This window comes from Scyliorhinus torazame, chromosome 14 (genome assembly GCF_047496885.1).
Source record: "Scyliorhinus torazame isolate Kashiwa2021f chromosome 14, sScyTor2.1, whole genome shotgun sequence".
Classification (NCBI taxonomy): domain Eukaryota; kingdom Metazoa; phylum Chordata; class Chondrichthyes; order Carcharhiniformes; family Scyliorhinidae; genus Scyliorhinus; species Scyliorhinus torazame.
Window position 1 is genome coordinate 96311756 of NC_092720.1, and position 21574 is coordinate 96333329.

Genomic DNA, 21574 nt, shown 5'->3' on the forward strand with positions numbered 1-21574 from the left:
TTTTTAAATCCACTTGATTTCCTGTACGATAGGTACTAAAGTAGTGACATCAGCAATAACTAGACCACGGCTGCGAATTTAGGAGATGTGGAGATGCCAGCGTTGGACTAGGGTGGGCACAGTAAGAAGTAATTCTTACCGTGGAAGGAACTGCGCTCCGAAAGCTAGTGATTGGAAAGAAACTGGTGACTTTAACCTGGTGTTGTAAGACTTCTTACTGAGAAGTAAGGAGTCAAAGGAATAGCTGGGGAGTGATCTTAAGATGTGCTCCGTTAGAATCCATGGATTCAGTCACTTTCACCGTTGCAACACATGGGAGGAGGGTCAGGTTCCAAATTTGAAATTTGGCAGGAGTAGCGGAGAAAGGAAGGGATGTATTTAATGTGCCAGGGTTTAACACACACATCCCTTATTCTTCTAACTTAATTCCGACCGCTTTGTGATGTCACCCAGTCTGTTGTGATGCCGAAGCAGTACAATTGTGATTGTTACTTTGACCGCCAATTCCGCTCGGAGTGTTACATTATTAACCACAAGCGTAAGTTGAAATGAATGCACACGATGCGCCTGCCAGATGCCACTGTTCTGGCGACCTGTTTATCAGCTGATCCAGGCAGTTTTTTTGCTTTTCATCAGGTTTCATCACAATGGTAAAGGTCTTCGTATAATGATCATGAGCCGGAGTTTGTAATTCGGCTGCAGCGGCGATGAGGATGGCTCGCCTTGTGCTGTCAGTTGTTCTTTTGGTTTCGTGTGAATGGTGTGCTTTGGGTTTTCATAATTCGAGGTACCTCAGAATTATACGGCACAAACCGCACTTTAGAGGGTCAGAGCAATGGTTCGTCCAGAGACTGGATCATTTCAACGTCGCTGATGGGAGGGTGTGGAAACAGGTAACCTTTAATAATGCATGGTTGAGATTTTGCTCATTCCAGAATTCAGAGGGTCTGAGCCAATAATAAACTGTCCATTGGTTGTTCCCTATTAAACAAAAGATTTACAAATATGTACAGCGGATAAGCCAGCGGATATGGGATTTTCAGCATTATATTTTCAAAATATATCGCTGATTTTGAACAAGACGCCTGTAGCAAGTCCTTGTGATCCCAAATGAATTCTCCTCTGGCAAGTTCATGTAAGATATTTTTATGAAATTGAATAAGCATATATTTAATTGCGTGGCACAATCATTGATAAACCGACTTTAATGCAGCATTATTGAAATGGTAATGAAAATATACAAACGTTTCCATTACAGAGCCAGTTCCAACTGAGATTTGTTTTTATAATTCTCACTGTGAGATATGTGAAGTAATACAGGAATAAGTTACTCAGCATGGGGTAACGTTGCCTGTTTCCCGTCCAATATCTGGATCGAGTAGCGGGAAGCTCAGGCCGAATAAATGCTGTAGAGACCATGTGTCTATTGCCTTTGTGAATCCCGAAATGCACGTGCACAAGTTTCCCTCTGGGATTTAAAAGGATAGAAAACAGCCACAATTTGCAGTTACAGTAAAATGTAACTGAGTCAAATTCCACATTCTTGTTCCACGATCTCCGGTGACCTTATGTCACATTGTTTTATACAGGAATACCCCATTTGAAGTAATTGATGTGATGCTGGAAACCATGACTTAAATTTATACTACTTAGAACGAAACACGTTTCCCCGTTTAAATATATATAAAATCGATGCATGTCTAACCTAAGATTTTCGTCTCCAAAGTGTCTTATAAAAATGAAATACACACTAGTTCTAATGCAAACAAAACACAATGCACAAAAATAGTTGGCACTCATCATCAATGAGTTTGGAATATTATTGAACTGTCGGTAAAGAATGTTCAAATGGACTGGTGCACCTTGTACTCCCTGTAGCAAGTCCTGACTCTTCTAATCTCTCTGCTGGCCTTTAAACTTCTTTCCAAAGAAGGCGTTTTATCTTCCAAACATTTCAGTGCTCAATCGATGAGCTTGCAAGCCTCTAACTTGCATTTGCCATGTTATTTGCTTGCTTTGCTCTGCTCCCTCCGCCTCTACTTCCCCTGATAGAGCTGACCCCTGCTCAGGCTGTATCAGCTGCTTATTGGTTGGTGCCTCACTGCGGGACTCCAGCACCGTCCACTTCAGAAAATCCTATATTCTTGACAATAGCCCCTATGGCTTGGCAATTTGATTCATCGAAGCCGCAAACGTCTTGAATATCTTCAGAGAAGATCTTTTGCCATACACCGCTCATGGGTGACTATATTACCTTCTGCCAAGTATTTGCAATGCTGTTAATTTCCTGAAGAATGTTGTAGGCGCGCTAGAACCTGGGTGTATGGTCAGCTTTCTTTTCGCTGTCGGTCTCCACAATGAGGTGTGCGGAGTCCCACATGGATATGAACATGGCAATATCCATGGGTTGGATCAAGGATGCGTTGCTTTTAGGAGGATGTCTACATGCACTTATTTAGAAGAGTTCATTCAGATTTGAACAACGCCCAGACAAATCTTCATAGTGCTTAGAGGATTAGCACTTTGGCCGTTAGCTCATATCTATTTTATCCTTGTTCTCTTGATGGTGCACAGTTATCAATGGAAGGCCGAGTGAACTTGCGAGAGTTATGACCTCACCAGCACATCCATGTTCTCCCACTTTGAATTACTCTTTCAAAATAATGGTTTGCCTCTTCCTTTTGGATGCTAGCCATCTTGCAGACTTTTCTCACGTATTACAGGATAAAATAATGCTGCACCATAAAGTAACACCAGGTAACGAAGCAGCTAACCCACCTTGGACAGTTTTCACATATGCGGAATCCTGTGAGTTACACACCTTCTCGTGCACTCCGTGGACATGTGCAGAATGTTGCTGGTATTCAGCAGTGGATCAAAGGCCAACTCAAGCACTTTGTGCCATATCCAAGATCCTGCTTAATTCCGTCCCTGTAAGAATTAGGTATCGATAACTTTCGCCAACTATTTTATAATGGGATAAGTGAGACACACAACAAATAAATCGGTGCTAATTAGTTCACTATTTAATAACGAAATTATGCTATTCCAGACATCTGAAAATGGGTGTTTGGTGTACCATCATCCAAAAAACCCATGATGGTAGTACAGTTAGTCAACAGTGTTGTCCATCTGTAAGACATGTTTTCATAGGACACAGGAGCACCTTTCAAACCATCCTGACAGAGGTATCAGGTAATCGATCGCCTGTAAGTAATGACATGAACATTTGTATGACTAATGTACCTAATATCCTTGAGAGTGTCGTCTCTTGGTCAAACCATTTCGGTTATGACCGTGGTCTTTTTTGTTAGAGTAATTCCACATAAAATAAGGGAAGGCTGGCTGTCATAATTATTCATTCTTGCTATTATTGGTGACGATGTAAAATGTTGGTCTCTTTCCTTGGTCTTTCATTCAGGAATACATTTTTGAATTTAATATTTTTGAAGTAATGATGAGTGCTGTGTACAATTAGAGTTAAATTCAAATACATTTTGCAAACCATCTTTACCTTTACTTTTCCAGAGATTTTATATCAACGATACATTTTTCCAGACTGGGGGTCCTGTCTTTCTGATGATTGGTGGAGAGGGAACAGCAAACCCTGCATGGATGGACTATGGCACCTGGTTAACATTTGCAGAAAAGTTGGGTGCCCTCTGTATACTTATAGAACATCGATTTTATGGAAAAAGTCAGCCAACAATGTAGGTTACAAAATTGTGCTTGTTTTATTGTTAACTTTTTTTTGCATGACGTTAGAGAAAGATTCCCCTTTTACCTTGCATTTTTTATCTTTTCCATTTGCCTGGTCTGATATCTGAAGCTGAGTTGATGGGGGGGGGGGGGGGGGGGGGGGGGGGGGGGGGGGGGGGGGGGGGGGGGGGGAGGGGACGCTGTGCAGCCTGTGTCCACATGATCACAAGTATCCATGGAAGTTATCACATTCCTGGTGGCCATCAGACATCACGTGGTCATGTTTATCTCTTCTCACATTCACTCCCTCCATTTTTCTTCAGCAGTTGAATGCCACGGTTCCTGCCCTGCACCTGCCCGCGTAATGTAGCTGAGGAAAATAATTAGGTAGAAAATCAAATATAATTAATTTTCATTCTGTATTACTACCCAACACAACTACACTGCCATCTTATATATTTTTCACCTGGTAGTTTCATATTTTACTTTTAAAATGCTAATACTTTCTCTGCCCCTTTGTTAATCATGTATGCGCTTCTCCTGAGTTACTCAAGATCGGCAATTATTTCACTTTTCCATTAGATTGTGTAGAGAAACCTGACAGAATGCAAATAACACAGTAATTGTTACATGAGCGACTTACATATCGGAACTTCGCACAACATCGTAGTTCACTTGAATACATACCTTTCCCAACATGTATTCTCAGTCTTACAACTGCTGTTATATTTGAAAGGCAATAATTTCAGTTTGGATTATTTTAATTGGATGACAAAATCCCAGAGGATGACAAAAATCCAGAGGCCCAACCCTCCCCCTGACCCAATCCAGCAGCCCCCTCCCCCCCCAATCTCACCCGACCTCCAATTCCTCCCAAATGCCATCCACCAATTCCCTCCCCATCACAAATCCTATCCATTTACCTTAGACACTGACCTTCTCCCTGACATGTTAATTTCAATGGGACCTTTAAACATGCCTGGTTCAGAGCAGCTAGTGCCATAGAAAGGGGGCATGTCCTCCTTTATTCTCACTCTCCTAGACTTTGACACTGGGATTTGCAGACTCTTGCATTGCCTGGATATTTTGCAAGGGACATCAAAATCAATAAAAATAAATTTTATAGTCCTATGAAGGGAAAGCAGGTGGTGAAGAGCAATGTTAGCCCACTAAAAGCTGAAAATGAAGATATGGCAGACATCTTGAACAATTATTTTGCCTCAGTATTTACAGTTGAAAAGGTGGATAACTTGCTGGAAGTCCCGATAAAATGAATAGCTGATAGAGGACAGGGACTTAATACAATTAACATAAGTACAGCATCTGCAACTAGGAAATGAATGGAACTAAAGAGTGACAAATCCCCAGGACCTGACAGTTTCCATTTGAGGGTGTTAAAGGAAGTTGGGGAGTACATTGTGGCAGATAGAATTAAATGTAAGCAAGTGTGAGGTTATCTATTTTGGATAAAGAAAGGATGAAGCAGAATACTTTCTAAATGGAAAGAGGTTAGGTACAGTGGATGTCCAAAGAGACTTGGGGGTTCAGGTGCATAGGTCCTTAAAATGCCAGGGACAAGTGCAGAAAATAATCAAAAAGGCTAATGGAATGCTAGCATTTATATCTAGAGGATTGGAGTATAAAGACACAGACGTTTTGCTGCAGCTACACAAAACCCTGGTTAGACCCTACTTTGAGTACTGTGAGCAATTCTGGGCACCACACCTTAGGAAGGTTCTTTTGGCCTTGGAGGGAGTGCAACACAGGTTTACAAACATGATACCTGGACTTAAGTTACGAGGAGAGATTACACAAATTAGGTCTGTTTTCCTAGAATTTAGATGGTTAAGGGGTGATCTGATTGACGTATTCAAGATACTGACAGGGAAAGACATGATAGATAAAGATAAAGAATTTCCACTGGTTGGAGTTTCTAAAACTAGGGAGCATAGTCTAAAAATTAGGACTAGACCATTTAGGTGAGATGTTAGGAAGCATTTCTGCTCTCAAAGGGTGGTAGAGGTTTGGAAATCTCTCCCACAAACAGCAGCTGAGGCTAGAACAGTTGTTAATTTTAAATCTGAGAAAGGTAGATTTTTGTTAAACAAAGATAGTAAGGGATATGGGCCCAAGGCAAGTGTATGGTGTTAGGCCACAGATCAGCCATGATCTCATTAAATGTCGAGAGAGGCTCAAGGGGCTGAATGGCCTACTCCTGTTCCTATGTTCCTGTCGCCCAGCTTGCATCGGAAGGATGGGCGAGATTGGCATAGATGATATTTTGCAGAAGTAATTGGGCACAAAGTGGCAATCTGACACTGATTGCAACTCTGAGGAAGTTACAGCCCATTATTTTAATGTTTAAATTTAATCTCCACTTATTTTCTTCTGAGAGAGAGGGACGCCACAATTTTTCTGGGTCAGAGAGGATGTTCAACTCTTAACATCTGGTTAAAAACTCACTCCTGATTGCACCAACCCTCACGTTTTCAGCTATATTTAGTACGGGACTGGTCAGCAAATACAGCAAGTGCATGCCATTGCAATGATTTCAATGTCACACCTGTCAGCAAGTCAATCAGCACCTTCTGAAGGAGCAGGGCATTTTTGATAGCATGCTGTGGATTTCCATGTTTAACTGCATGCGGGTACTCCCAATATTGCTGCCAGATATCCCCAATTATAACAGTGACCGTTGATAGCCTCCATGTTACTCTCAGTTCAAATTTCAGGCCATCGTTCCTTAAATATTTCTTACATTTTTACCTCCATTACTGTTTAACCTAGAAGTCCATTTCCAAGATTGGCCACTCTTTGAAGTATAATTGCCAGATACCATTTCTAAGTTGGCCATCTGCTAGTATGAAATGGTGTTTTCCTGATCCTATTCATGTCATTAAGTTTAAAATGGTCATTTTGATTCAAGGCAAGAACTATTTAGATTTTTGTCATGATAGTGGTATTCATATGAGACAGGATATATGGGGCTAGATTCTCCGCCCCGCCATGCGACATTTCTGTTTCACCCAGCTGGCGGGTTGCTCCGTTATGCCAGCTGGTCAATGAGGTTTCCTATTGTGGGGCAGCCACATGCCATCGGGAACACCCCCCCCCCCCCCCCCCCCCCCCCCCCCCCGGGGCTGCCGGAAAAAAGGTGCATCCCGCTGGTGGAGAATCCAGCCCATGGAACTGTGGTAACATGGGGAAAAATCCTTTTCACAGAGCAAGCGATTCGGATCTCAAATGTGCTGCCTGAGAGTGTGTTGGAGGCAAGGTGAACAGGTTTTAAAAGGAAATTGGATCTTCATTTGAAAAGGAAAAATGCGCAGGGCTACAGAGAAAAGGCAATTATTCCTTCAAAGGGGCAGTACAGAAGTGACAGGCAAAAAGCCCTCTTTTTGTGCTGTAACCATTCCACTGTATGTTTCTATGCAAGAGACTATGTGAGTTGCACATGTCTTATACAACTTGGATATTTCTGTTCTCTCTGTGTTTTCTGCAGTCCTAGGGGTGACAATGTTTTCCTGGCACAATGCTACCACAATAATAAGGTTAGGATCAAACTGTAGTGTGATACCTTCAGAGGCAAATCATTGTATATCAGAAACTAATTAATATTTAAAAAAATAAGCCATTCATTCTTCAAATATTGACAAGTTTGCCAACTGGATGTCTCAGTGAGATGGGAAGGTATTTTGAATAGCTAGGGTTAAAATATTAATTAAAATTATTCCTGTTCCTTTATTATATTTTTTGGAATGTGGGTATTGGTGTCATAGCCAGTATTTAGTGTTCATTCCAAATTGCCCTTGTGAAAACACTCTGTTGCTATCTTTTATGGCTATAAATATGGCGATTAATAAGGTCGCCTTTCTTAATCTTAATTATGAATATGCTTTCAGAGTCGCCAGGTATCTCTTGATACCGCCACAAGGGTCAATCAAATACCGATCAAAGAGCCAATACACCAGTTAGTTAGTTCAAAGTCAATGGTACTTTATTTACACAGTATGATTTACGCATGCACAATAACACTACAGGCTAAACTATGTCTCTCACTACCACCTATACTTAACTTCGGATGCCCACTTAGGTCAGAGGAATAGTGGAATAGGATCTGAGGTTGTTGGATTCGAAGAAGTAGCAGGAGTATAGCTATGGTCGTCCGTCTGGTAGCGAGCGTTGAACTTGAACTTACTTTCTTCTGGTGGTGCAGGTGGAGGGGTCTCTCCAGTTGAGAGCCGATTCCAAGAGAGCGAACACATGGCCAGGGTTCCTTCTTATACTCGGGGGGGCTTCGCGCACTTTTAGGTGGGCCTTAAACTTGGTCCCAATCAATTGGGCAGCTTCTCGATCACCACCATCGATCTGAGTCAATAAAGGGGCGGGTGCCTTGATGGCTGGGCATGTCCTAAGTAGCCATTGGCCTTGCTTTGTTTGTGTCTTCTTGCTGGGGTAGTGATGCCGGAATGTCTGGTACAGTATCGGCTACCTGAGCACTCGTCTTTTGTTTATCGGAGATGGGCCATCAATGTGTAAATCGGCGAGAGTTTCGGTTCTGTCTGCAGTCTGTCTTCTAAATACACATTCAGGCTCTGTGCCTGCTTGTTTCTTTGCATTGTCCATTTTTCCCTGTATGCTCTGCGAGTGTCCATTTTATATGCTGACAGTGGCCATCCCAGATGGCTACACTCCCTCCTTATGATCCTCAACGTGAAGCGTGAAGGATCTCATTACTGAATCGTCTTTGTTCTCTGCCTAAGTCGAGCACCCGCAATCAAGGGCAGGTTCTATCCTACTCTGTCCTATGGATTCGAACCTTTACCTAAATTGCTTTTATTTACATCATATCATTGGAAAATCCTAAGGGGCATTATAACATTCAAGCATGCATTACATTTCTTTTTAAACACGAGAATCTCTAACTATCTTCCTCTAAACTACGTTCAGACTGTTTAGCTAATAAAAGGAATTTACAAACAGTATAAAACTATACAGTAGCAGCGTTACATTTCTCTGTATCTTCGCGGTCAAGTACAGAAAATTCAATCCCTTTCTTTTAATAGAACAGATCAAAAAAATATAATTGATGCACTTCATTTATATAGAGAGAGTGGGGTGTCTGCTGGAGTCCGAAAATAGGGGGTCTAAGTGTGTATACCGGAGTGCGGGAGGCTTTCCTTCGCCATTTTCGAAGTCTCAGTGTCTGGATGACATTGCAGAGTATTGCTATCACCAATAGGCCTTCCACGATGTATGAAAGGGAATACCATTTTATGAGGTTGTCGCACCAGGTTGGTGTGTCAGTGGCTGTTTCTGCGTGTGGTGTTTGGCAGTGATGGGATACATTCACGGCCTGTGTGTTGGGGGTCAGGGGGGTCGCTTCCGCGCGCAACTGTAGTGATCCCACGATGATCCAAATGTAGGTCATTATGTCCGTCTTGGTCTTCCTCTGTCTTCTGGTGTTTTGGATTTCCTGTAGGCACAAGCATTATATCTGTTATTACCTTGTTTAATATCTTGTATGTCTGTCTGTCTGTCCTTTTATCATCAATTGCCCATTAGAATTGTCACCATATGAGACTCCCTCAATTTTTTTTTAAACCAAATATTTTTGGGGACAAGACATCCGATAAAGAAAATACTGTCACAGTGCGAGCAGTCTCGCAGCCTGTGTGGTCGATGCGTTGAGTGGGTGGACAATTTCTCCGTCCAGCAGCAAATCGTTTCACCCAAGTGTTTGAGGATGTAAATAGCATGTGGGGTAGCGACCTCAGGGTCGCTGAAAAGCAAACAAAACATGTGGCAAAGAGCATTCTTTAAACCAGATCCTAAGAAACAGTAAAAGAGTTTCAAAATAAAAGCGTTGAATGGGGTGCGTGTGGGCCGCGGCGGGGCAAGAATGGGTGGAATCCCTGGGTAGGGCGGTGACCAGTGCCGTAGGTGCACTACCCGAGCTTAGCTGACTAGATGGGGGTACTCAGGCAGGGCGGGGACCAGTGACGTTACTCCACTGCCTGGGTGACCGAAGAAGAACGGAAAGAATTTGTGTTCACCGTGGATAAACTGTCTCTTATGATTGCCATCGAATCAGAAGAATACTTATGACTGTATCAATTGGTGTCTGCCGACAAACTAGTTCCTTTAACTGTCATGTGGCATCAAAAGAGTAGTTGGGACTGCATCAGATTTTGGCGTGGGGCCATGAATAAACTGTTGCAAAGGGTCGTACACAATACAAACATTCAACATGTAACATATCAAACTAAAATAACAAAACGGGCAGGCTCCATCAGAAAGAAGGACACCGTAAATCTCAGTCGGTTCCTTTTTACCATAATCTGGACACCTCATTGTTCTACTGCAAAAAGAGTCGCAAAGGGACTCTCCTGGTGGGAGTCAGATTCGGAGTCATCACTTTCTCCCGGTTGCCAAACTCATAACTGGAGTAGGCGTGTCAAGGTGGCCTGGGCCGACGTGGGGTCCATCTCATCGTTACGGATGAGTTTGTAGGAATTGTCTCGGTCAATGCTTGGTGTTTAGGGTGGAGGCGGTAGGGGGAAATCCATCGTCATCGGGCGGTGGGTCCGGTTCAGGGGCTTTTAAGTAAGTGGTCTCATAGGGGTCAAACATATCCTATTCGGAGTTGCTGGGAGTGGGGCCTGGTGCAGAATTTAAATCGTGTGGCGGTTCCATGAGGTCTAACGTATCAGTGCTGTAGCTATCGCTGTCGGTGCTGGTCGAATGAAGGGAGGGGTGGAGTCGTGTGTTTGGGGGTGGAGTCGAAGTGGTGTCCGTGGACGGGCTGGACTAGTTGGGGGAGGGTAGGAATAGATCATCCATGGGCGGGGCGTGTTCGGCTGCTGCTGCGAGTGAGATGTGGTGGGAGTGGTTGCTCTGTGTGCCATAAGCCTTAAGCTGGTTTATGTGAAACCATCCTGACTTGCCATTAGGATAAGTGATCTTATAAACGGAGGGGCTGGCTTTGTCTGAAATTGAGTACGGTCCTGCGAATTTGGGGGAAAGAAATGAACTGGGGTTGTACAGGGAGAGCATGACTTGATGTCCTACTGAAAATTCCGTTGGGTGTACCGTTTTGTCAAAACATGCTTTACTCTGTTTTTCCCGTGTGCCAAGCCTAACAGCTGCTGCGAGCTGGGCTGCTTTAATGTTTTCCAGGATTTGTTGTACTGCTTTCTCATGGGTGAGGGCGGTGACTGTGGGGCTGGCCAAATCAAGCCCTAATAAGTATTCTGTTCCCTTCTTGGGTCGTCCGGTCATGAGGGTGTGGGGGGTGTATCCTGTCAAAGTCGATACCGTGTTCCTAATGAACATGGGCGAAAATGGGAGAACTGTGTCCCATGTTGTACTGTGCTGCTGCACCATTTTCCTAAGGGTTGCTTTGAGGGCTCGATTCATGCGTTCTACGATTCTGCTTGATTGGGGGTGATAGGATATATTAAATTTTTGTTGTATGCCGAAAATTGTGAGGACATTTTTCATGATGCGTCCTATGAAGTGTGAGCCTTGGTCTGGCTCGATACTACGGGGAAGGCCCCATCTTGTGAAGATGTGCTGCGTTAGAATCTTGGCTGTCGTTTTAGCTGTGTTAGTCCTAGATGGAAAAGCTTCCACCCATTTCGTGAAGGTGTCGATCACTACCAACACATATTTAAAACCATTTTTGCAGGGGGTAGGGGACCTATATAATCTATCTGTAAATTAGTCCAGGGGCCATTAACAGGGCGGGTGTGACTGAGTTGACCTTTCATCGCATACCTGTCTGGATTGTTCTGGGTGCAAATCAAACAATTCTCAATGTAATGAGTCACATTGGATTTTAAATTGGACCACCAGCAGAGAGGTCTGAGGTGGGCAAGGGTTGAATTGATCCCTTGGTGTCCATGGTTGTCATGGAATTGGCAGATAATCTGGTTTCTATCTTGGGTGGGGACCACATAAATATCGTCTTAAAATTATGCCATCGTGTGCTGTTAAAGCGTTTCTGTACTTATCATAGGGGGCTGGGAAGTTACCTTTTAAAACTTCACTGAGCTTTTTGTCTCCCTTCTGTGCCTGAGCTAAATCTTGAATATTGGTCTGTGAGACCTGGACCGCGTGTACTGGGGCACTCTCGGGGGGATTCCAAAAGTGACCATGTCTGGAACCTGCTTTTGCTAGGGCATCTGCCTTAACGTTACCAGGGGGGGGGGGAAGAACGATGGTGGCTGCGAACCTTAATGATATCATATTTACGGCCTTAAGCTGCTTTGAGGATATGCTGGAGTAATGGGGCTGAGGGTAGGGGTTTTCCATCTGCGGAAACAAAACCTCTATATTCCCACAGGGGTAAGAACTCAGTTAAGTTATTGCAGACATATAGGCTGTCGGAATATATGTCGGCTGGGGTCGGGAATGAGTCGGGGTGCTGTACAATGTAGGCTATGGCTGCTAATTTGGCTGCCTGCGAACCTAGATGTCCAGGCAATTTCAGTGAAATTTCTTGTAACGCACGTCCCTGCGCGTCCTCTACATAAATGCCACAACCAGTGAATCTTTTACCATTTAAAACTGTGGAGGAGCCATCCCCATGAATCCTAAGAGCGGCGTCTGTGTCTGTGAGCTGGGGTCTCTGGGGTGAAGTATCTGGTTTCGGGGGAGCTGATTTGGGTACAAAGGGTCCTGTATTGTGCTTGGTGGTAATGATCTCACACTCATGTAGGTTGCCTGCATACTGTAAATCATCTGCTAGAAACGTGTGTGTCTTAGTCCTTTTAACCGTAATGTCCCGTCCTTGTAGGAGTAGGGTCCATCGTGTTGTGTGAATTTGGCTGACTGTGCCGTCCTTTAGTCTACCGTCTAGTAGAAGTTGGGTTGGGGTGTGCTCTGTCAAAGTGGTTACGGGGTTGAGTCCTGTTATGTACGCAAAGTACTGAACAGCCCAAAAAACTGCGAGCAAGTGCCTTTCACAGGCAGAAGATCCTTGCTCTACTGGATCGAGAACTCGTGAGGCATAGGCTACGGGGCCTAAACGATCGTGTCTTTCCTGAAGGAGCACGGCCAAAAGGGTTCGGTCGGTGATTGCTACCTCTATTGCGTATGGGGCGAGTGCGTCTGGTACCTGTAAAGCGAGAGCTGTGCTCAGGGCATCCACGGCATCCGTGTGCTGTGGAAGCCATTTCCATGGGACTTGCTTTTTTAGGAGCTCGGAAAGAGGGGCTGCCTTTGTGGCAAAACCATCTGTGTGGATCCTGCAGTAGCCAACCAGTCCTAGAAATGACCGTAGGGCTGTAACATTATGGGGCAAGGGTAATTTAACAATGGAGTCAATGCGTTTCTGCTCGATCTCGCGTTTGCCATGGGTGGTCACTGTGCCTAAATAAATGACCTTTTCCTGGAGAATCTGTGCCTTTTTGGAGTTAACTTTACATCCGATTTCGTGAAGGAGTCCTAATAATTCGGTGAGAAGTGAAATGTGCTCTCCCTTAGTGTCCATCTGTAGAAGTAAGTCGTCTACATACTGAACAAGGCATTCGAGTCGGGAAAATTTAGCTAATCCATTTGCCAATTGTCTGTGGAACACGGAGGGGGAGTTGTGGAAGCCTTGTGGTAGGCACATCCACGTGTATTGCTGTCCCTGGAAGGTGAAAGCAAATTTGTATTGGCACGCTTTATCCAATGGAATGGACCTAAAGCCGTTGCTGATGTCCCAAACTGTTAAATACTTTGACTGGGGTCCCTGTTTTAACATTGCCTCGGGACTTGTGGCTACGGTGGGGGCTGCTACTTTGTTTAGATCCCTATAATCGATGGTCAGTCGCCATGAGCCATCGGGTTTCCTGACGGGCCAGATTGGGGCACTGTTAATTGAGGCTACTGAACAAAGTACGCCTTGGTCAAGTAAACTTTGGCTGACTTTTGCAATTTCTCCCTCTGCTTGTTGGGCAAAACCGTACTGTTTTGGGGGTTTAGGATCGGGTCCTGTGATGTTAACTACACCTGCGATCCTGCCACAGTCATGCTTGTGCTGGGAAAAAGATGCTTTGTGTTTCTGTAAAACGTCTCTAACTTCTTTGTCTTGACTAATGGTTCGTGGATCAAACCAGAAGTCTCCTACTGCGCTAATCCTGTGTGCGTAGTCTCCAACTGTGAGCGTGGCAGGGGATCGTGCTGCTTTTGCCATTCTCCACACACATCTATTGACGGGGACGAATGAAAGATTGTGGGAGCTCATGAAATCTATCCCCCAAATGTGTTTGGCTGCCTGGGGTAGATCTATTAGAACGGGGTGTTTTGTCTTAATGTTGCCTATCTGAATAGCCACAGGGGCCGTAATGTGTCCCTGCTGTAAGTGTCCTGTGAAGCCGCTAAGGGTAATGGTGTCTGTGGTGGGCCATGTATCCCATTGGAACATTGTGGAGGAATTTAACGTGGTACGGGACCCTCCTGTGTTCCAAAGAAATTCTACGGGGTATCCCCGGACTGTGCCTGCTACTACCGGTCTTCCGGACTTGTCCCATAGGGTGTTGCAGACCCAAGTTGGGGAGTCCGAACACCGTCAATCGGTGCCGTTCATGTCTGCGTTCTCAGAATGGGCGCTAACACTGTGAATGGGCTTATCTCTGTTCTTATTTAGGGCATTTGCCTGCTGGTTTCGCTGCTGTTTCTGGGGGGCATTGCACTCTCGGGCGTAATGTCCTAACTGTCCACAATTATAGCATTCTTGTGATTTAGGCTGCTGTGGGCTGTTTCTTCCCTCGTTTACCCATGCGGGGTTTTGATGTGTCCTGACTGGATGCATGTTAGCATCTGCCTGCTCTTCCTCTGCTTTTCCTTGTTCTGACCTTCCCTGAAGGGACTGTTCCTAAGCTCGGGATAATCTCTTTAATACCCATTTCTCATTATGTGTGTCGTCTGAGGGGTCATAATTGGCGCAAGCTCTCTGTCCTGCTTCGGTTGCGTGGGAGACTAGGATACGAGTCCATTTGGCCATATTTTCTGGTATCAAATGGGCGCGGACTAACTCTCCAAATACTGCTGTAAAGTGGGTCCAAAGGCATCTAGCAAACGCTGTTGGGCGCTCGGTCTTTTTCTATCTGCATTTATTGAGTCCTTCTACGGGATCTCCATTATTGTAGCTGATCGCATCTAGGATCGCTGCATGCATTTCTTGGAGGGTGCCTCCTCCTACATTTTGTGGGCCGGGAAGGGCTGCCACGACTGAGGGGTCGAGGCTCAAAACTGTAAGCTTAACTTGCTCTTTTTCGTCCAGGCCGTACATGGTCACCTGGTGCTTAACTTTCGCAAAGTAATGGTGTGAGTCCGATGGGGGTTGGAAGGGTTTGATTTTGTCACACGCGTCCCTTAATTGGGTGATGGTTAATGGGGTGGTGTACAGAAAATCGGGGTCTCCATTTGTTGTGGCCCTGCGCTGTGTGGTGACAGGGTTCATGGGGTTGTGCACTACCTGTGCAACCGGGGATGGGGGTGCTTTCCTTTTCTGGGTTTTATTTGGAGTACAGGTTCCATGTACATAGCGATGGGCAGTTTCATTTAACTCCTGCCATTCGGGGCCATTTTCCTGACCTAGCTGGGGTCCGAATGTATCTTGGAAACCATTTTGTACTGAGAGCAGGGATTGCAGGTCTGCAATTTGCTTTTGGCATTTGGCGTGGTCCACCAAACTCTGCCTTTGTTCCGTGGTGGAACTGTGGAGTGCTCGTAGGGCTGCCTTTAAATCCTGACATTGCCTCTTTAATTGTTCGACTTGGAGTTCTGCCTCTTCTCTTACCAACATCGCGCATTGCGTGTCTTGGGAGGCCTTATCGTACTGGGACTGAAAGCTGCTTAGGTGAGCGAGACAAGATTGGTGTGCCCGTTTGACATCAGCCATCTCCTTGTCCTTCGCTGCTAACTGCTCTCTGAGTTGCTTATTAACTTTCTCGCACTCGCTAACGTCTCCCTCACTATTCTTCTCTCTGTCTCGAATCTCTCTGCGGAGCGTCTTCACGACCTCCTCTGTGCCTCGCAATTGTGCCAAGCAGGACACGATTGCCATCGGCTTACGAACTTTTCCTAAACTCTTCTTATGAATCTCGGTCAGGTTATCCCACCAAGTCTGTCCTATACTTCCGGGACCTGTTTCCTCATTTGCGCAAAATTCGTTCCAAAGGAGCCATCCTTTCACTTTTAGATACTTCCTAATTTCCTCTTCCCATATGGGACACTGCTCTGCTCTATTGGTCGCTGCGACCTTGAAATCCTGGGGGTGCATAAGGCGTTTTGTTGCCTTCATTGCCATTTCTACTGTAATCTCTGGGTTTCTACCGTAAATTTGGAACAGGGGGAATAAAGCGGTGATGCAAACACGGGTACGGCTCAAGCTAATTTTTGGTCTACAAAGCTCCCAACCGTTTTACGCAACAAAATATATCGAGGTTACATTACATCCCTTGTTAGTACACATGCAAATTACACACTTACGAATCTTGGAGGTTTGATCTATACTGGTCTTACGCTTGTGGTTTTTACTTCTTCCAATTGGGTTTCTAATTCAAAGTTGGGTTCTCTCGGAGTAACAAAGTCACTACTAGGTCGAGTCCCGTCAGATGCCGGCAGTAATGTTGCTATCTTTTAATGGCTATAAATATGGCGATTAATAAGGACGCCTTTCTTAATCTTAATTATGAATATACTTTCAGAGTCGCCAGGTATCTCTTGATAACGCCACAAGGTTCAACCGAATACCGATCAAAGAGCCAATACACCAGTTAGTTAGTTCAAAATCAATGGTACTTTATTTACACACAGTATGATTTACGCATGCACAATAACACTACAGGCTAAACTATGTCTCTCACTACCACCTATACTTAACTTCGGATGCCCACTTAGGTCAGAGGAATAGTGGCCGTTGTTCGGATCTGAGGCTGTTGAGTTCGAAGAGGTAGCAGGAGTATAGCTACGGTCTTCCATCTGGTAGCGAGCGTTGAACTTGAACTTACTTGCGTCTGGTGGTGCAGGTGGAGGGGTCTCTCCAGTTGAGAGCCGATTCCAAGAGAGCGAACACATGGCGGGGGTTCCTTCTTATATTCGGGGGGGCTTCGCGTGCGTTTAGGAGGGCCTTAAACTTGGTCCCAATCAATTGGGCAGCTTCTCGATCACCACCATCGATCTGAGCCAATAAAGGGGCGGGTGCCTTGATGGCTGGGCGTGTCCTAAGTGGCCGTTGGCCTTGCTTTGTTTGTATCTTCTTGCTGGGGTAGTGGCGCCGGAATGTCTGGGACGGTATCAGCTACCTAAGCACTAGTCTTTGTTCATCGGAGATGGGCCATCAATGTGCAAATCGGCCAAGAGTTTCGGTTCTGTCTGCAATCTGTCTTCTAAATACACATTCAGGCTCTGTGCCTGCTTGTTACTTTGCATTGTCCATTTTCCCTTAAAACCCACCTCTTTGACTAAGCTTTTGCTAATCTGACCTTATTTCTGCTCATGTGGCTCAGTGTCTTAGTTGCTTTGATGTAGCTCCAGTGAATTGCCTTGTAACGTTCAATTACGTTAAAGGTGCTACAGAAATATAAGTTGTTATTGAAATCCACATGGTTATGTACTGACAGTCAGGGAGTTTGAGCCAGTGAAGAATGATTGGTAATATATTTCCAAGTCTGGATGGTGTGTGACTTGTAGGGGGATTTGCAGATTGTGGTCTCCCCAGACACCTTGCTGTCCTCATTCTTCTAACGATCGAAGGTTTTAGGTTCAGAAGATATCGCTGAAGTAGCTTTGCTGAGTTGCTACAGCTGATGTTGTAGCTGGTACACATTATCGTTAAGGTGCACTGGTGATGGTGAGAGTGAACATTTAAGGCGGTGGTTGGAGTACCAGTCAAACTTGTGTCCAGTAAATGATGGAGAGGCTTTAGGGAAACAGGAAATGCAGAATACCCAGCATTTGACCTGCTTTCATAGCCAAGGCACTTATCTGGTTATTCCAGTTGAGGTTCTTCTCTCTGGTGCCCCTTCCTCTCCACCCTGCACCCACACCACCCACAAGATGTTGTTGTTCAAGAACGGAGTGATGGTACTACCATTCAATGTCAAGTTGATATGGTACATCTTAAAAACATAAAATGCTGGAAATGCTCAGTAGGTCAGACAGCATCTAAAGAAGGCACAGCAAAGTTAACATTTTAGTTTGATGACTAATCACCAGAACTGGAAAGATTTAGAGATTTAACATGTTTATAGCAGGATAAGAGGCAGGGAGAGGCAAGGGAATGAAATGCAAAAGGGAAGATCTGCGACAGATTGGAAGGCAGATGATATTAAAGAACAAAAGAGAGAATGGTGCAAGGCAAAAAGTGAGTTGTAATGGGACAAGTAGAAAAGCAATGACTGGGTCTCGATGAGGTGTTAAGATGTTCCATCATCTAACTGATTACGATCATAATATAATTGAGTTCAACATAATGTTTGAAAGGAAGAATCGGGAAACAATGACCAAGATTCTAGATGTAGGTAAGACTGATGCCAATGCAATAACAGTGCCTTGTAAAATGACAGAAGAGAGAAGGGAGGTGCTCATGAAAAAATGTAGTTCAGTACCATACCTGTTTTTACCTCTAAGGGGCCAGAGTTCTACTTGTCTAAAAATGTATAAATGCGTGTCTAAAGAGATCAGCGATTAAAAAAGAAACTAAATGAAAAAGCTTCATAGAATGCAAAAATTGGCACAGATCCTGGAAATGGAATTATACAAGGAACACCAAAGGGTGACAGAAAGGGACAGTGAGAAGTACAAAAGAGTGTGTGAAAATAAACTTGCAGGCGATACCAAAATCAACATAAAATATTTTACAATTACATTGGGGGAAGAAGGTGTTCAGATTAATGTGGGCCCTCTTGACAACCGATAACAGTGATGTTAATAACAATAATCGCTTATTGTCACAAGTAGGCTTTAATGAAGTTACTGTGAAAAGCCCCTAGTCGCCACATTCCGGCACCTGTTCAGGGAAGCCGCTACGGGAATTGAACCTGTGCTGCTGGCCTTGTTCTGCATTACAAGCCAGCTGTCTAGCCCATTGTGCTAAACCAGCCCCATAATGAAAATGAATAATTGTCAATGAAAATAAAGAAATATCAGACAAGTTGAATAATAATTTGGGCCAGATTTTTATGCCTCCATCAGTGTCGAAACAGAGGTAGGCAAGTTTTTTAAATGGCGGACAGGACCTCCATTAAAATTTTCCGCTGTCAATTGTCTCACTGAAACATTTTTTCCCTGCTTTTAACCTGGAATAGATGGTTGGGATCTTTCAAATATTTCAAAAGTTTTAATGTATTTAGCGTTAAAGACTTTGTTTGTCCAGCTGTTCACTATAATCTCATTATCAATGCTTGGCTGAGCCCCATGCCAATGGATTCAGCTCAGCAGGGGTATTGACACAGCTGTCAAGGGAACTGTGAATTTGTTTATGTTTACATTTTTATGACCACTTGAAATAATTATGTTTTTGAACTGAATGTTTATTTATTTTGACAATTTCAAGAACATCTCAAAGATTTCCAATGTTATTATAGGGCTCAAAGGTCTCTGCATATGGGTGGTTAGTGGATGAGTGGGAATAGGGATTGAGTGAGCATAGGAGGTATGTGGGTATAGGGGATGAGTGGGCGTAGGGATGAGTGGGGTGGGGGGTGGGGGGAAACAAGGATCAAGGGGCCATGTACTCATTGACCAAACTGGGCTGGTGTCCCAGGGGACCAAAACAGACATTTTTAATCTGTCCACCTCAGCATCTGCCCACATCCATCGGGCCTGCTTTTGAAGGTAGTGGCCCTGACTGCTGCCCACACCCCACCACCCCACAATGAAAATAGCTTGGGCAGGCACTGCCTGGCAAGAAGTGAAATTATGACAGAGGGAAATGGGCAACTTGCAATTCCTGCCTCAAGGATGAAAATCAAAGACTTCTGAGTCAGTATTTAAAGTAGAGGAAGAGGCTAGCAAGCCAGAAATTCCAAGAAAATTAATATTGCACGAGGGACGAGGATTCACCAAAATTAAGAAGTAACAGTAATGATGAACATTTTGGCAGCAGGAAGTTAAAGGAGGTAGGTGAGAACGTTATATCGGCCCTGACTATACATTTTAAACGCTCTCTCGATTTGGCAATCATTCATTTAGATTGGGCAATTGTGCACATCACTCCACCATTTAAGAAAGTTGAGAGGAAAACCAGTGAATTATAGACCAGTTAACCTAATATCTGTAGTCAGGAATAAAAACAGAATATGCTGGACAAACTCAGATCTGGCAGCATCTATGGAAAGAGAAACAGAGTTAACATTTCGAGTCCTTATGACTTATTCAGAACTAAAGAGAGGGACAAATGTGATGGATTTTGTACTGTCTAAGAATTAGTGGAGCAAAGTAGAAGGGATAGGTGGTAGCTGGGAGAGATTAGACAAAGATGTGTTGGGTGCAAGGCAGAGGTAAAGACTAAATAAGTTGCTGGTAGTGGCACAGATATAGCCGAATGTGTTGATCGCACAACAAAGGTCAACACTCTGTGAAAGCTAAACTTAAGAGCCAGTGACAGATGGCACTGTGTGGGAGGTGCATTGGGACAAAAACATTTTTATTTGGATTAGAAAAGGGGGTAAAGAATGGATGCGAGATTTCACAGTTATGAAACTGTTGAACTCAATGTTGAGTCCAGGAGTGAAATCTCTGTGAAAGCATCCACAGACAGTATCTTGCTTTTATTTATCTGTTGTAAGGAAATCACTAGAGTCTATAGTTAAAGAATGAGCGAGTGAACACCATGAAAAGTTTCAGCTGATCAGAAGATAGGTTCATCAAGCCTAACCAGTTTGTATTCTTTGAAGAGGTGACAAAAGACTTGGACAGTGGAATGTCCAAGGATGTTCTCTATATTGTCTCCCAGAAGACAGTTGGTAATGTTTTTTTTAGAATATAAGGATGTCAGCAACATTGAAGCAAGTTATTGACTTCATCCTACAAGGATTTGTAGGACAAATTCACAATTTAACAATTCACTATAGTTTTTATTGACTGATAGGATAGAAAGTCACTCATCTAAATTTGTTGATAATAGATAGACAGCATTGTGAGCAATGAATAACACTGTTGCCCCACAGCTCCAGGGACCTGGGTTCAATTCTAGCCTCGGTGACTGTCTGTGTGGAGCTTGCACTTTCTCTGTGTCTATGTGGGTTTCCTCCGGGTGCTCGGGTTTCCTCCCACAGTCCAAAGATGTGCAGGTTAGCTGGATTGGCCATGTTAAATTGCCCCTTAGTGTCCAAAATGTTAGGTGGGGTTACGGGGATAGGATGGAGACATGGGCTTAAGTAGGGTGCTCTTCCCAAGGGCCGGTGCAGACTCGATGGGCCAAATGGTCTCCTTCTGCACTGTAAATTCTATAAATTCCATAAAAGCATAAAATTGACCTACTTCAGATCCTACAATTCTATGTTGACCCTCATGCTGTGTTTGTTGAAATTTTCTCCAAGGGATTTGAGCATTTCAAGTCTTCAATACCTCCGTTCTGATCAGGCACTCGCAGACCTTGCCCACTTTCGAGCTACGGTGGATCTGAAAATGAACCTGACATTTAACAAGTGGATTGCTTTTGGAGGTTCTTATCCAGGATCTCTTGCAGCATGGCTCAGGCTGAAGTATCCACATCTGGTCCATGCTGCCGTTGCATCTAGTGCACCAGTGCAAGCTGTCATCAACTTTCCGGGTGAGTGCTGTCATGCCATTATCCAAACTTATTTCTTCACCACACTCCTGAGGAAGCAGACTCTGAATGAAGGTAAAAATTGGGAACAGGAATCCTAATTTATTT

The 21574-nt window shown here is 44.2% G+C and overlaps 1 protein-coding gene across 1 annotated transcript in view; it reads left to right on the forward strand.

The window, feature by feature from the left end:
- Positions 1–599: 599 nt before the first annotated feature.
- The window catches only part of prss59 (serine protease 59, putative), a 114818-nt gene continuing 93843 nt past the window's right edge, over positions 600–21574 (forward strand). Inside the window, exons 1-3 of the mRNA XM_072474522.1 lie at positions 600–893; positions 3529–3710; positions 21237–21469. Of these exons, the coding sequence (XP_072330623.1) occupies positions 708–893; positions 3529–3710; positions 21237–21469 (601 nt within the window). The 5' untranslated portion in view covers positions 600–707. The remainder of the gene's footprint in view (positions 894–3528; positions 3711–21236; positions 21470–21574) is intronic.